Here is a 17634-nt window from a genome sequence, read left to right as displayed (position 1 = left end):
CTTACAGCTAAAAGGAGCCCTGGTCATGGTGCCAACAAAAATAGTGTCATTCTGAAGCTGATGTAAAAAAATGCACACAACCCAATTTCAGATTCAAGTACACTAAAAGTGATAATGTCTGGTCTTTAGTTTTGGAGCATCTGCAGCTAAAATACAAGTATGATTATTAATGTACCAAAATCATTAAAACCAGAAAGCAGATGTATTAGCAGTTAGTCAAGAAAGTCTCCCACCTTTAGAAAAGGTATCAATAAAGCTTCTATCCAATGCTCTGACTTCCACAGAATAATGAGTAATTGTGATGACAGCTCAAACCACCAAAGCAAGCTTCAATTAGTACAGAGCTACCTGTAGTTCTCAAAACTGCATGAACTAGGAGAATGCATCTCTCAACCATGAAAATTAACAAAGCTGTTATTAAATGTGTACTTACTGCTATAATTTGGTCTCCAATTTGGATTCTTCCATCATGTTCAACAGCACTGCTCTTTGTAATGCTCTTTACAAAGATTCCTGAAGGTTCTAAGATTAGAAATAGGTTTGTTTTTGCTTTGTTTTGCTTTACTATTTACAAAGCACACTCAAACAATACCCATCCTCCATTCTCCAAATATAAAATCCTAATTTTGCACAGATATAAATCAAGCAACCACACAAAGAAAACCACTAGTAGAAACTTACGCTACAGAAAAAGACAATGGTTTTGTCTGAAATAAAATATCAGAGTCGCCTGCACTAAATTATTCCTAAGGAAGATTTCCATCAGTTTATGACAATCTGAAAATACATTATGTTGATTCAATATTTCATAAGACAAAGACATTACAGGCAATTGCCAAGATGAAAGAAATAGAATATTAATGTTTAAAAACTACCTAATTTTTTATCTCCAATGTAACCAGCAATGGTAATTCCTAATCCTTGGACATTTTTAGTGAGTTCTACATCAAATGTCTCATTTTCTTCACTTTTCTGAGTAGAAGCATCAACCTAAAATAAAATTGATAAATAAATATACACATAAATAAACATGTAAACAAACAAGATAATCTTTTTTAAGCCACAATCTTTAGAAATAATATGATGTAATTGGGTGTTAGAGAACTCAGCTAGAAAATTATAGAGTAGGGATTACTCCTTCAATCTTGACAACTTGGACTCAGCATCACATTTTTACTCAAAAGGAATGTCAAGAGTAAAGCTGAACACCCCCATCAGAGAAATATATAATTGTCTGTGCGTGCAAAATGTTAAAAATTAGACAGTTTCTTATTAACAAATTCTATTTTCAGGGATGGCTCATCTTCATTTTTGAAGAAGTTAGGATGTAATACAGTTAAAATAACTCATACTTTGAATCCACATCAGCAAGTTCAAATCTAGCTTTGCCACTGTTTTTTTCTAAGCATCACTCTGCTCAACTGTCTATCAGGAATAAGAACAAGTCCAGCTAACAATTATTGAGCAGTTTCTATATAACAGACACCTGTCATGTCTCAATTCATTTACTCCTTAGAATAAGCCTATGAGGTAGGTACAATTACTGTCAATTTTTCTCTGGTGAAACTGAGGAACACAAACTTTTCCAAGGACAAACAGCAATCTAGTAGAGGCAGAATTCAAATGTAGATAAGCTGGTTGCAGAACCCCTGCTCTTAAAAGCTGCACAGTATGTTAATTCCTCCTAGAATGTAGGGGCCATACTGCCCACTCAAGACATGCCGTTATTACTACCTTAAGTTGAGAGCTGATTCTAACACCATGAATGTGAATCTATCCTCCAGATATACTATTAATAGACTGATGATTATTTTGAAAGCCAGTGAAATATATCAAACAGCTAATTAAAACTGTCCTTGGGGCTTCCCTGGTGGCGCAGTGGTTGAGAGTCCGCCTGCCGATGCAGGGGACACGGGTTCGTGCCCCGGTCCAGGAAGATCCCACATGCCGCGGAGCGGCTAGGCCCGTGAGCCATGGCCGCTGAGCCTGCGCGTCCGGAGCCTGTGCTCCACAACGGGAGAGGCCACAACAGTGAGAGGCCCACGTACCGCAAAAAAAAAAAAAAAAAAAAAAAAAAACTGTCCTTGTATTTGCTTTATAAATTCAAACTTTAATACAAAAAGCTTTTTAGAAGGAAAGAATGCCTTTACACATGATTTCCTTCATTCCTGGAGTGGTACCTGAAAGCAGATTTCTCTAATATGTAGACTTGTTATTATGTATTGGACTGAAGGGCAAGGCTCGCTGAATAAAGCATGAGTGAACTAGCACAGTAAGTCATCAATAAGTTGTTGGCATTATATACTAGTGTGGTGTCAGCAGATTCCACAGAGAACCCTAGGAAGATCACAAAAGAATGAAGTCTTTGGTTCGAATGGACATGCAGGTTGGGGCGAGCTGGTAATGGTTTCTGATTTTCTTTAAGCACACTCTGTACCTCACTGATAAGTCACCTAAATGAGATATAATGGTATAGTAAAGTTTTATTTTTTTCATTGCACATAATTATCTGTGCAAACTTAGCAAAAGTTTAAAGTTTAGATAATTACAAGAAAATGACAGGATGAAATCTGCTTCAATTGAAACAAATGTGTCTTCTATTTTTAATAAGACTTATGCAAGTGCTATTTTAGAGGGTGGCAATTTGACTATCGAATGGTTTTAAAAGGGGCACAAGCTTCACAAATGATATGCACAGAATAGATATTTTTCTAAGCTTTCAATTACATCAAGTGGTTTTTGGTATTGCATTCATTTATATATTGCTGAATAAAATGTTTTGTTTACCACAAAAGAATGCCATTTAAATACTTTCATAAACAGGCTTTCTTTCTTTACTTCTTTCTCCCTGCAAAAAATAGCAACGAAACTCAATCCTAAAAACAACAGAATCATGGAAATTTCAAGTGTTCTAATAAAGTTTTAAAGGGCTTGTGGAGGAGGTTAGAATATTAAAAGAAAGAATTTGTAGCAACTGTTTAGAAAATAACTGTTTTTAGATCTATAAGAAAGGAATGTAGAACTTGCATTTGCTATAAAGCTCATATAGAAATTGGTCATAATTCTCTTCTTAAATATTTAAGAAATTTCTGGATAAAATTATTTTGTTGATATTTAATCCTCTATCATCTTGTGACCTGAACTATTTGAGATAACCATCACATTATAATAATTTTGAAACATTCTAGCTTTTATCATACCAAGTTAAGAACAAAGATGGAATGCTCTGCGCCTATGAAGCTATTGTCACAACCCCGAAAGCATAACTTTTCTCTAAAAAAAATTATATAAGTGGGTCAAGAATAGCAACTTATTACAAATCTGATAACAATTATATGACATACCTGAAAACAACAATGAAAGGTTTTAGTAAGCTTTATTTATCCACCTTGCCCACAAAAAGACACTAAGAAGCAAGGTGTTGAAAGGGAATGATTGGAACTTACAGCCCACCTTACAGAAACTCTTCTAAGTAAGAAAAAGATAGAATTAAATGTTTTACGTATTAGTAGCAAATAATTCTTTAAAATATATCCAAACTTCAAAACATTTTCCTCATAAATGTGCTTAGAGAAAAATCAAAAACAGTGATCTAGAATTTTTAAGCAATCTGTCTTTCACCTGTTAGACATTATTCCTATTTAATAAACTATTATTAGTGCTGAAACATCATTACATTTGAATTTTGTTTCATTCTTTAGCACTAATACACTAACATTAATAAGTCTAGTTTCTAAATAAACACCACTGTCATCTAAGTGCTACAGTCTATGACTTTCCCATTAACTGCTTTTATCTCCTTACCCGCATCTCTGGTGTAGAAGATGGGGATGAGGAAAGCGTGATGCCCAAAGAGGTGGGCACCGCTGGTTCTTCCATGGCACCTCTTGCAATCATCAATTTGACTCTATTTCCACACTGTCTGAGGACCTGGGCTACTTGCTCACTGCTCATTCCTGCTAGATCTGTGTCACCAATCTTTAGAATGTGGTCTCCACTGCATAATCGCCCATGCTGAATAAAAAGGGATTGATTAGTCAGATTGTTGTTGTTATTATTATTAACTTCATCAGATAAATCCCTCATTTAGAGGGAACGAGAGTAATAACAAAAAAAGAGCTATTACATGAATTACCAATCATGGTACATTAAACATGTGGTTGTGATGTTAACTGTCTTTTGAAGCATGCTAACTTCATTAAGTGTGATGTAAGTAAATGAAATTCATAAATATTCTTTAAATCAATAGTTGATATGACCTTTTCAATTTGATTTCTACCCACTCGATGCAAGAAAGCACTAGTCTTTCTGTGAATTTTTTGAGGGATAAAATAAACAGAAAATGCCACTAAGGAAAGGTGAAGTATAACTCACTTCACAAATATATATAACTCAAAATACAGTATCAACCACAAAAATCCACTGAGTTAATACCACAATTTTCTGCATTGCCATTTCAAAAATTTGCATCCCTAAAAAACTCATTTGCAGATGAAATATTTGTGAGACTTAAATTCAGATAAACCAGGGAAGTGAACAGCAGTCTGGTAAGCCTCCATACAGGCACTGTCCACTAGAACTTTCTGCAGTGATGAAATGTTCTGCATTGTCCAATATGGAAGCTACAAGCAACATATTGCTCTAGAGCACTTGAAATATAGCTCGTCTAATGGAGGAACTGGGGTGGTAATTTTATTTCATTTTAATTAATTCAAATTTGAATTTAAAAAGTGATATGTGGCCAGTACCTACAGTATTAGACAGTGCAGCTCTATACACAAGGTAAAGCTGATTTACCACAAGCCTGTCAATTAGAGAAATTTCACTGGATACTGCATGATACTGGCTAATGTTTAAAAGGAAGAAAACGCACATACTATTGAGTTACTCTCAATAATTGATAAGGTTATCTCTATTGATAAGGCTGCCCATAAATCTGCCTTTCATTTACCAATATGAAAAATACTTGATGCACGTGACTTAAGTTCAAATACACATGCAAAAGCAAACAGCTTTATATATAAAACATTATAACCAAGGCAAAAGAGACACTAGAACTTGTCAAATTAAAATGTAAATCATAATTAGTAACTTTACAATTTTCTCACATATGCTCCAACAACTTTACATAGCATAAATGGCAATGCTTTAATAAACTACTCTAAGAGATAAAAACAGGCTGTACTTCATATACAAAGATGACACCAGTGACCCATCACTAAAGGGACAAGATGAATCTTATTTTTCGCCCTTCAATAATGAAGTATTCTTTTTTCCATAATACCTTGTAGCTATAAAACAGATAAGTAGGCTTATAAACATGATTTACAATCATAAAATAAAGGATATATACCTCTACAATGATCAAAACCACAACCTGGGCTTTAGTCTGTGATTCTAAAGAGGCTTAAGATCACTGTCTGTAACTGTAACTGAAAATCAAGGTCTCTCTTGAAATGTATTTCTCCCCAGGTCTAAGAAAAACATTTTACATACAAGTCCAGCGAAAGAGAAGATTCTGACACTGTCTAAAGCCAAATTCTCTTCTAACAGAAATGTAAAAGATGAAGGTGTATTTTTGATAAAACATAAAAAATCTGCTGGAGTAGCTTACCTGATCAGCTACTCCTCCAGGCAGGATGGTTTTCACGATCACGCCAGTTGCTTTTCCTCCTACAATGCCAAATCCCAGACCAGAGCCATCATTTACCAATTCAATAGTCTCCACGTGCTGCCAGTGAACCTGAAAGCAAAGCCCCCATATGAATTTGAAAACATTTTACGAAAAACTAAAATTATTACTACAGTTGAGATCTCTATGAATATTATTTTGTGATTAGTATTAAATAACTAAGTGCAGACATAATAATGAGTTTTAACAGGGTCCCTTTTATTTAGTACACTTCTCTTTCAACATGTTGTTACTGCTATTGATATAACCATTCTTGAAATAATCAATACATCATTACAGTGACTGCATTTAACCAGGTAAAGAGAGATTTGCAAGATCCTTTGTAGAACTTAAAAAAAAAAGGGATGATCAAGGAAAGACTGTTAGCTGTTAAGAACTTCTTCTGCATAAACCCTATTGGGCGAGATTCCAAACAAAGTGACCTCTTAAAGTCACTGACAGCTGTCAGTGACTTTACAAAGCAAAATTAAGATTTTATTTGCTTACCCTTAGAGTCAACTGGTTTTTTTTCCTTTTTTCTTTTTTTTAAAGAGCTCGTACTCTGATAAGATCAATAAGATTGTTTTTTGTTTTTCTTTTTTAATTTATTTTTTGGCTGCACAGCACGGCATGAGGGATCTCGGTTCCCGGACCAGGGATCGAACCCGGGCCCTTGGCAGTGGAAGTGCGAAGTCTTAACCAGTGGACCGCCAGGTAAGTCCCTAGAGTAAACTTTTTTAAGGGACTAAAAATTTTTTTTTTTTTTTTTAAAGGAATGATGTCAAGTAAAAAGGCTACATAAAGAAAGGTAACAATCCCATTCACCACTGCAACAAAAAGAATAAAATACCTAGGAATAAACCTACCTAAGGAGGTAGTAAAAGACCTGTGCTCAGAAAAGTATAAGACACTGATGAAAGAAATCAAAGATGACACAGATGGAGAGATATACCATGTTCTTGGATTGGAAGAATCAATATTGTGAAAATGACTATACTACCCAAAGCGATCTACAGATTCAATGCAATCCCTATCAAATTACCAATGGCATCTTTTACAGAACTAGAACAAAAACTCTTAACATTTGTATGGAGACACAAAAGACCCCGAATAGCCAAAGCAATCTTGAGGGAAAAAAATGGAGCTGGAGGAATCAGACTCCCTGACTTCAGACTATACTACAAAGCTACCATAATAATCAAGACAATATGGTACTGGCACAAAAACAGAAATATAGATCAATGGAACACACCTATCATCAACTAATCTATGACAAAGGAGCCAAGGATATACAATGGAGAAAAGACAGTCTCTTCAGTAAGTGGTGCTGGGAGAACTGGACAGCTACATGTAAAGAATAAAATTAGAACACTCCCTAACACCATACACAAAAATAAACTCAAAATGGATTAAAGACCTAAATGTAAGACCGGATACTATAAAACCCTTAGAGGAAGAACACTCTTTGACATAAATCACAGCAAGATCCTTTTTGACCCACCTCCTAGAGTAATGGAAATAAAAACAAAATAAACAAATGGAACATAATGAAACTTAAAAGCTTTTGCACAGCAAAGGAAACTATAAACAAGATGAAAAGACAACCCTCAGAATGGGAGAAAATATTTGCAAATGAATCAACGGACAAAGGATTAATCTCCAAAACATATAAACAGCTCATGCAGCTCAGTATTAAAAAACAAACAACCCAATCCAAAAATGGGCAGAAGACCTAAATAGACATTTCTCCAAAGAAGACATACAGATGGCCAAGAAGCACATGAAAAGCGCTCAACATCACTAATTATTAGAGAAATGCAAATCAAAACTACAATGAGGTATCACCTCACACCGGTCAGAATGGGCATATCAGAAAATTTACAAACAACAAATGCTGGAGAGGGTGTGGAGAAAACGGAACCCTCCTGCACTGTTGGTGGGAATGATACACCACCAATGATACACCAACCAGTGGTTAATTGATACAACCACTGTGGAGAATAGTATGGAGGTTCCTTAAAAAACTAAAAATAGAATTACCATATGACCCAGCATATGGTATGGGCATATACCCAGAGAAAACCATAATTCAAAAAGACACATGCACCCCAATGTTCACTGCAGCACTATTTACAATAGCCAGGACATGGAAGCAACCTAAATACCCATTGACAGACGAATGGATAAAGAAGATGCGGTACGTACATATAATGGAATATAACTCAGCCATTAAAAGGAATGAAATTGGGTCACTGGTAGAGGCAAGGATGGACCTAGGGACTGTCATACAAAGTGAAGTAAGTCAGAAAGAGAAGAACAAATATCGTATATTAATGCATATATGTGGAATCTAGAAAAATGGTACGGATGAACTGGTTTGCAAGGCAGAAATAGAGACACAGATGTAGAGAACATACGTATGGACACCGAGGGGGAAAGCGTGGGGTGGCAGGGTGGTGGTGGTGGGATGAATTGGGAGATTGGGATTGACATGTATACACTAATATGTATACAATAGATAATAAGAAACTGCTGTATAAATTAAATTAAATTAAAAAAAATTTTTTAGAAGCCATAAACTTAATCATAATTACATAAAAAATATTCCAGGCCACAGAGAGATGCAACAAAAAGGGAAAAACCCAAGAAGTACAAAGAATCTACAGGAAGTGTGAACCCATACAAAACCTTAAAGAAATAGAAAAATACGTTCTGTTCCTCTTGAAAATCTGATGTACTCACCGGATTAGAGTGAGCTGAAATTGTGCTGGCCGCAGATGGAGAACGGGAAACTATGGGGCTGATGAGCTGAGGCAATGAGCCTCTGGCAATAACCAGCTTGACAGTATCTTTAGCTTTCTGCAGGATGCTGATAGCCTGCTGATGTGTAATTGTCTGATCAAGTGCCTGTCCGTTAATAGCAAGGATCTGATCAGTTTCCTTCAATCTTCCATCTCTAAGAATGAAAAAGGGGGTAAAAAATAACTAACAGCTCTCAAAACAATGACAGCTTCTTTGGTACGCATTTTCAGGTTATTTTTAATTCTATTTTCTAATGTCCACACTATGAAAGCTTTTTCCTGCAGTTGCACTTCTAAAAATATTTTTTCTATTTCTTTAATTTAGTATGTATATGAGATGGTGTTTACTAAACTATTGTGCCCAGTCATTATGCTGTACACCTTAAACTTACATACTGCTGTATGTCAATTATGTCAAAATAAAAATGGAAGGGAAAATATATATGCTTTGGCTCCAGTTGACCTACCCCTAATCAACCCCTCCCAGTTAAAAGCACCTTCTTTTCAGCTACCCACTCAACCTATACATTGTATTTTAGATGTTCCTATCCTCTACAAATGAAAGCAAAGATGTATATATTTACTTGTTGCTTTGAGTATATTAATAAAATATAGCTCAAATTATCATAAGCCATTTGTATACTTTTCTATAAAGTAATTTTAAAATCTAATCAAAAAGAGCCCATTTAATAGCAATGAGAGTACTGCCCTAGTCAAATTTTTCTTTCCTTACTAAAAAATGATTAAGTTATGACTAAATTTAAAAGTAACTCTCCTTTCAAAGGACTTTCTTTTTATCGTAGCAATGTTAAGAATTTAATGATTTCTAAAAACTAATTAATAACAGATTGTATTCAGTTTTTTGTCTGTTTTTATTCATTTTTGTTCCTTGAAATTCTCCCAAGGTGAGCAGTACCTTCTGAATCTGGTATCAAAAACAGAAAAGAGGGGCTTCCCTGGTGGCGCAGTGGTTGAGAGTCCGCCTGCCGATGCAGGGGACACGAGTTCGTGTCCCGGTCTGGGAAGATCCCACATGCTGCGGAGCGGCGGGGCCCGTGAGCCGTGGCCGCTGAGCCTGTGAGTACGGAGCCTGTGCTCCGCAACAGGAGAAGCCACAACAGTGAGAGGCCCACGTACCGCAAAAAAAACCAAAAACAAAAACAGAAAAGACACAGTGACAGTCTCACCTGTGGGCCACACTGCCCTCCTGGATCTCCTGCACAAATATCCCCAGTTCTCCCCGGTTTTCACTCCTCAGTCCCACAACACTGAACCCAAGGCCTCCACATGGAGGTTTGAGGAGCTCAAAAACTTCTATTTGGCGACCCTGTTCAGGAAAAAAAGCAAGAAATATAATTAAATGCAAATCACTGCACTTGCAATCATCTTATTAGTGACATTAATCTGTTCTTTAAAAAAAAAGAAATTAAAAATATTTTTTTCTAAGATAAACTTTATCACTCATCACCTAGAATGAGACATTTATTTATCCTGAAGAATATTTCTGAAACATAACATATAATGCTCAATTTAAAATATGATAATTAAAAAAAGGAACAGAAAAATCTCAGAATCACCTAAACCCACATAAATTCTACATCTTTGTCATTCCAATTTTTTCAGATATTATAAATGTCTTCATAAATAAGAATATAATATATATTTTAAATATACTTGATATATATTTAATGTATATATTTAACTTACATAATGTAAATATATATAAGTATTCTTCAAATTATCCAGGATTTGATTACATTCTTAAGATATTATTATACATTCTACCATTAACTATCAGGAAGAAATGCTCTTACCTGGGCCATATTTTTGATCAGTTGATCAAATTCATCACAAGCAGGTTTCCCATTGATGTGTGCAGTACCCAATCCTGTAAGAACTTCCAGATTCCCATTATTTGGGGATAATAAAAATGATTCATTTTGCAGAGTAGGAATTACAGCTGGGCTGAGATGTGGAATGTGGGCACATTCAACATTTGAAATTGTGGGAGTTGCAATGTTTACCTAAGAGTAATATGGAGACTATTAACAACTTTGTCATTCCATAAACTATTTCATAGCAATCATCCCAAGAGAGGTAATAATGAAGTACCTACGAAATTTCAAAATGTCCATACCCTTTTATTCTGCAACTCTATTTCAAGAAATTTATTTCAAGGAGAAAAATTAGAAAAATACACAAAGATGTAAACGCAAGGATGTTCAGCACAGCACTATGTTTTAGGTGGAAAAAGTTTTAAAAACTAATTAAGTGAAAAGAATCAGTGTTCAACTTCAAGGTACTCATTAAAACACACACAAAAACACGTCCATACATATGTTTTTAAGTGAAAAAGCCTAGTTATTGAACAATAACAGTAAGTATAGTACAATTCAATGTACACTCAAAAAATGTTTACATGTGTATTAAACATCTGGAAGAATATACACCAAAACACTAACAGAACACTAGTTGTCCCCAAGAGATGGGATTCCAGAAGGCCATTAACTTACCATATTGCTTGAATTTTTATAACAACCTATGCAGTAAAGAATTTGGTCTTTCCCAGAAAGAAGCCTGGCCTTTGTCCTTACCTCATAGGAAGAAACTTCTAAACCCTTGGAACTTCCCAGATGACAGAAGTGTCTCTGTTATTCACAGTGGGCCCCAAGGCCACATGATATCCTCTCAAACTCTTAAACTAAGTCATCTCACATGGGCAATCAATCATGCCTATGAAATGATGTCCCAATAAAAACTCTGAACACCAAGCTCAGGTGAGCTTCCTGGGTTGGCAATACTCCACGCATACTGTCACACATCGAGTTTGGGAAGGGAACACTTCCTGAGGAACATGGAAGCTTCACATCTGGAATCCTCTCAGACTCAGTGCTATGCATCTCTTTCTTAGGTTAACTTTCGAACTGTATCCTTTCCCTATAACAGACCATAACCATGAGTCTTAACAGCTTTCAGTAGGTTCTATAGGTCCTTCTAATGAATTACTGAACCTGAGCGTGGTTTGGGGAACCTCCTGAATGTGCAGTTGGAATCAGAAGTGAGGATGGTCTTGTGTGGACTCTTCCTTCCAACTTTGTATTTGGAGCTTAACTCCTTGCTGTTGGTGGCACAAGTCTAGGGCAGAGCTTCTAGTCTGGAGGACTACGCCCTCAAACCTCACAGTATGGTTAACTCCAGGTACAATGATATTAATAAACAACAACAAAATATTCTGTAATTACTTGTATGTGCCTGTTATACAGAGCTAAATAATCTAATAATAATAAATAATATATTTATTATTAATATTTATAGAATATCTTATATAAAGTCATACTGACATTAATATAGTAATATTAAATAATAATAAATATTACATTAAAGCTAAGCAATTATTAAAACAGTGCAAAGAGTCAATCCTAATTTTGTATTTCTATAGGGTATCTGGAATGTAACTTTTAATTTACAATTAATCGTAAGAAAAGTTATAGCAATGACACTTTTGGATCACTCTCTAAGCTCATCTCCCAGCACTCTGTCCTTCACTCACAAAGCTCCAGCTATACTAACCACTTTACTGTTCCTCCAACTGCCAAGCTGTTCTCTCTAGCAGCCAAGTACGTCCTTCCCCCAAGGATCTACGTGCTTACATTTTTTGTTCATCCAAGTACACTTAACGTCACCTCAGAGAAGGCCTCCCTGACAACCCTAACTAAGACTGCGTCCCACCATTACGCTCCATGAACTGACACTGCCCTGTTTTTCTTCATGGTGCTTATTATTGCCTGGCATGCACCCTGCTGTCATGGAGCTTCCACCCCAATCTGCAGAGACAGACTAGAATGTAGAATTCTCCAGTGGAGGAATTCGACTATTTTATTCTCTATTATATCCTCATCCTCTAGGAGAGTGTCTTGCACGGAGTTGGCTTTCAATATCCATCTGCAGAATAAATGTTTATCCATTTTTAAGGACCCACTCTGATCTAATCTGCCCAATGACCCTCCAAGAATCACTATTACCATTTTACAGATGACAAAATTACACAAAGTCACAGACCTAGTAAGTAGATTATGACCTAGATTTTTTTCATCATGGTGCTACTACCATCTTCGTATTATACACATAGCAAACAATCATTTCTGGAAATGAGACATTAGTAAATGTCTTCCACTGACAGAAGCAATCAAAATATTTCACAATTTATGTCACCAATCCATGCCTAAGCTTGTTACCTGTCCTAAAAAATAAAACAGGAAACTCAGTAACTTACCAAAGTTACCAGTAATTCACCATTTTATTGGCTATCTACAACCACAGATGTAAAGGAGATCAAGGTATTTGAGGAAGAGGCTTTTGGGAATCCTTTCAAATGCTTATTTTAAAATCTACAGCAGGCATGATCAATTATTATTTTTTCAAAAGTAAGCTTCTTATGCCAAACCTGATTTTTTTTTAAACCTGAGCATGGCAACTTCAATAAAATCTGCCAGCAGAAGATACACTGTTCAGGTTGAAGCAGATGGCATCATGAAATCTGTGACAGGCTGAGGATCCCACACACCAGGACCTAATGCCTATGGTATGTTTGCACAGGGAAAAAATATTTGGAGTTTTGCTACAGTGAGCTAGGATGAACAAATCACATTATAAGCACAAAGAGTCTGTCTGTGTGAAGTTAACTGGTGAAACAGAAGCTCTGACACTATACAAGACAAGGTGTGAAGGCATTCCAAGAGTAAAGTTATATATGCATATAAAGCTATATGATATTGAATATCAATTGTCTTCCACAAATTTGTTAAAGGTTAACAAATGACAATGACTCCTCCTACCTCCTCCCAGCCACTGAGGTCTACATAAATGTAAAAGCAAAGAGATCACATAAGTAAAAACTAAAATTTAATTATACCGTTATACAAAAGGCTTGTTTCTAACTTTGAAAATTTATACCCATAGCAAAAAGGCACCTTGTGATTCTGCCATAGCTTTATTAAAATGGCTTTCTGAACTATAATCTCTTTGAAGAACAAGAATGAATCTTCTTTGCCATGATAGGTCTGTTCATAACAGACACAGTATAAATGTTTAATAAAAAGAACTTGACTCCCATCTTGGTTTATAGAATATAAAATAAACAGAAGAAAACACAACTATCTGTTGATTTTTACATACAGGTAAACAATCTGTATAATTTATGGAAGTTGCTAGTAAATGAGCAACAGTCACCACATAATTTTCTGTTCTCTGTTTAGCTTCTGGCTATTTCAGTCTAAAAAGGTCTTTTATGTTCTTAGTAAATAAACATGTATTAATTTATGGATTCTAATTAGTGCTAACATTAAAACATAAATTAAATAAAAACTATGTAAGGTATTCAATTAAAAAGTTACCAAATTCTTTGTGAAAGGGTAATATGGAACACCATCTCAGTATTTAGAAAAACAGGAGGAGCTCTATTATAAGATGTAGTCAGAACCAGCAAAAGGGTCACTTACTCTAAAAGGTCAGATAAAGCAAAAATCATAACAAAGGACAAATATACAACTTAAGCACATTATTTTAACTTAAAACACACATACATATTCACAAATATCTTGATATATGGGAGGTTCCACCCTCTTTCTTATATAAACCACATTCATATAATATGGACTTTTTTTTCAAATTCAGCCTCTTTACAAGGTGAAGCAAGAATCTGGACACTTGGGAAACAATTTCAGGATAGAAACCTTCCAGATTTTTAGGATATTTTTCTTCAGTGTTTCACAGTTGCCTCTAACACAACCAACTCACCAACAATTGTTTTATCAATTCATCTGTGTAGTCTTTAAAATGAATTTAAATAACTTTTCACAGAAAAATATCTTTTGTCATAACTTTTATACTACATAATAAAGCCACACAAATATAAAAATATTATGACTTGCATAACTAGCTCTAAAATGACTTTTTAATAAATATACACTTACAAAAGCAAAGAGACAAGAAAATATCTGACTGAACAAGTGTTTAGTGCTCCGGGCATCAGTCAATATGCACTACAGGAGAAAAGGACAGCATCTTTTTACGTAGCAAACAACTTATCTGGACGTGTACTAAGAGAGCTGCCTCTTCTATAAGAGCATCCCAAGAAAACAAAAATTCTCTTTAGTTCTCTGTACAATTAAGCTCGCCCTGTGGAAATAACTGTATCAGAATAACCCTTCCACTGAGATCATTGGAAAATTTGCATAAAAAGCTGTTTAAAAAAAAACTTTAAAAGATCAAAAGGAAACCATCACTTCTGCCATATTCTATTCATCAGAACTAAATCAGTAATGCCAGCCCATACTCAAGAAGGTATCACACAAGAGCACAAATACCAGGAAGTAGGGATTATTGGTGTCCAGCCTCCAGGCTGTCTATGATAGCACATCACGGTAAAGCAGCTGAAAGCCAAGACAGAGGGAAGATCTTAAAAGCCACCAGAGCAAAAACAGACCTTATATTCAAAGAATAAAGGTGACATCTGACTTCTCAAGTGAATCACTGAAAGACAGAAGAGAACTTAAAAATTAAAAGAACTGACAACCTGACATTTTCAGAACAACCCCCCACATACATACTCAACACACAAAGTATTGTTTCAGTTTTGTACAAAAGAAATACCAAAATAAATTCTTATGCAAAAAGAAAATGATCCCTGATGGAATTTCCCTAATGCAGAAAAAACTGAAGAGCACAAAAAAGGGTTTAAAAATGTGAGTAAATCAATAGAAATTGCTTACAACACATAATCGAAAAGTTCTGAAGTTTAAAATTCATGTCAAATTAAACTACGTGAATAATTACACAAAATATAGGAGTAGGGTAAATGGGGTGAAAGGTATTAAGTTCCTTGAATTTTCCAGGAAGTAGTGAAAGTACTAATTAAAGTAGAATCATATAAGTTAAGGATGTATATATCTGATGAAGGACTCATACCTAGAATATATAAAGAAAATTCAAAACTCAGGAATCCAAAAAATCCAATTAAAAAATGAACAAAAGACACAAAGAGACATTTCACCAAAGAGGATACATGGATGGCAAATAAGAACATAAAGGTGTTCAGCATCTTACCTGTTAGAGAAATGCAAATTATAAGCACAGAAAGATATCACTATATACCTAACAGGATAACTAAACAACAGCACATGCTGGTGAGGATGTGGAGAAAACGGAACGCTCATACACTGCTGGTAGGAACGCAGAACAGTAGAGCCCCTCCGGAAAACAGTTTGGCTGTTTCTGAAAAAAAACCCTCAGTGCATATTTGCCATATGACCCAGCAATTGTGCTCCTGGGCACTTATTATAGAGAAATGAAAACATATGTCCACACAAAAACATGTACATAATTGCTCATAGCAGCTTCACCTATAAGAGTAAAAAACTGGAAACCAACAAAATGTCCCCTAGTAAGTACATCCATACCCAGAATAATACTCAACAACGAGAAGGAACAAAATATTAAGATACACAGAAACTTGGAGGGATTATACTGAGTGAAAAAAAACAATTTCAAACTGTCACATACATTATGATTATATTTTTATAAGAGTCTTGAATTGATTAAATTATAGAGATGGAAAAGGGTGCCAGGGTTAGGAATGGTGTGGAGTAGGGGGCTGGATATGAATATAAAGGGGTAGCAGAAGGGAGGTCTTTGTGGTGGTGAATAGATCAGTATTTAGATGGTGGTGGTAGTTACACAAATCTATACAAGTGGGAAAAAATGACACAAATTGAAAAAATTAACACACATTGTACCAGTATCAGTTTTGTGGTATGATATTTTACTATAATTAAGATGTAACCATTGGAGGAAACTTGGTGAAATATACATAGGGCTATACATATGCTACATTGAAAACTTCCTGTGAATCTGTACTTAATTCAAAATAATTTTTTTAAGTTAATTCAAATAGGTTAAGGATACTGACTGTAATCTTTAGGGTGACCAATAAAAGAATAATAAAATGAAGTATAAATAACATGCTAATAGAAGAAGAAGATAATATTAAAAAGTCAACTAATACAAAAAAGGCAAAAGAGAGTAAGAAAACAAAAATGTCAAATTTAAATTTATCAATAATTACATTAAATATGAAGGGGTTAAATACTCAAAGACTGAAATTGTCAGATTGGATAATACAGTAAAATCCAAATGTATACTGTTTACCAAAGACACAGATTAATAATAAAAAAAGAGATACAGAAAAGATGAAAGTAGAAAGATGGAAAAAAGATACACAACACTTACATTAACCAAAAGAAGCCTGATACAGCTAAACTAATATCAGACAAGTAGATTTTAAGAAGCATCACTGAAGATAAAAAGGGACAATACATAAACGGTCAATTCAACAGAAAGAAAAAACAGTCTTAGTAATCTAAAAAGATAATCTCAAAACAGGTAGGGCAGGGACTTCCCTGGTGGTCCAGGGGTAAAGAATCCACCTGACAATGCAGGGGACGCGGGTTTGATACCTGCTCAGGGAACTAAGATCCCACATCATGCTGCGGGGCAACTAAGCCTGTGCGCCACAACTACTGAGCTCTCATGCCTGAAATAGAGCTCGCGTGCCGCAAACTACAGAGCCCAGACGCTCTGGAACCTGCAGGTCACAACTACAGTGCACACGCACCCTGGAGCCTGTGCACCACAACTAGAGAAGAGGAAAACCCACATGCCACAGCTAGAGAGAAGCCTGCGTGACACAACTAGAGGGAGGCCCGCACACCACAACGAAGAGCCCGTGTGCCACAACTAAGACCCAGTGCAGCCAAACGAATAAATAATAAATCGTTAAGGAAAAAAAAAACAAACAGGTAGGGCAAAAAGGACTCAGAATCCAAATAAGAAATAGGCAAATCCACAATCATAATTAGAGTTTATAACAAATCTCTCTCAGTAACTGACAGAATGAAAAAAAATCAATAAGGATATAGAAGATATGAACAACATTCTAAATAAAGTTGACCTAATTGACAAATATAGAACATTGCACTCAGCAACTGCTGGATGCTGAATTCTTTCCAAATACAAAGGAACTATTTATCTAAATAGACTATAGGTAGTTCAAAAAGCAAGTGTCAACAAACCCCAAAGAATAGATGACCTCTGATTACAGTAAAT

General features: G+C 35.3%; 1 protein-coding gene across 6 annotated transcripts in view; it reads right to left on the bottom strand.

Moving 5' to 3' along the window:
• MPDZ (multiple PDZ domain crumbs cell polarity complex component) overlaps nucleotides 1-17634 on the bottom strand; it is a 166650-nt gene that overhangs the window by 98006 nt on the left and 51010 nt on the right. For all 6 annotated transcript variants that reach the window (XM_049710912.1, XM_049710914.1, XM_033439782.2 and 3 more), the window contains exons 4-10: nucleotides 10287-10496; nucleotides 9660-9799; nucleotides 8414-8627; nucleotides 5615-5743; nucleotides 3805-4014; nucleotides 876-990; nucleotides 434-522 (exon numbers count right to left, since the gene is read on the bottom strand). In XM_049710912.1, coding sequence (XP_049566869.1) covers nucleotides 434-522; nucleotides 876-990; nucleotides 3805-4014; nucleotides 5615-5743; nucleotides 8414-8627; nucleotides 9660-9799; nucleotides 10287-10496 — 1107 coding nt within the window. The remainder of the gene's footprint in view (nucleotides 1-433; nucleotides 523-875; nucleotides 991-3804; nucleotides 4015-5614; nucleotides 5744-8413; nucleotides 8628-9659; nucleotides 9800-10286; nucleotides 10497-17634) is intronic.

The sequence above is a fragment of the Orcinus orca genome, chromosome 6 (genome assembly GCF_937001465.1).
Source record: "Orcinus orca chromosome 6, mOrcOrc1.1, whole genome shotgun sequence".
NCBI classification, from domain to species: domain Eukaryota; kingdom Metazoa; phylum Chordata; class Mammalia; order Artiodactyla; family Delphinidae; genus Orcinus; species Orcinus orca.
This window is presented reverse-complemented; position numbering and strand designations above follow the sequence as displayed.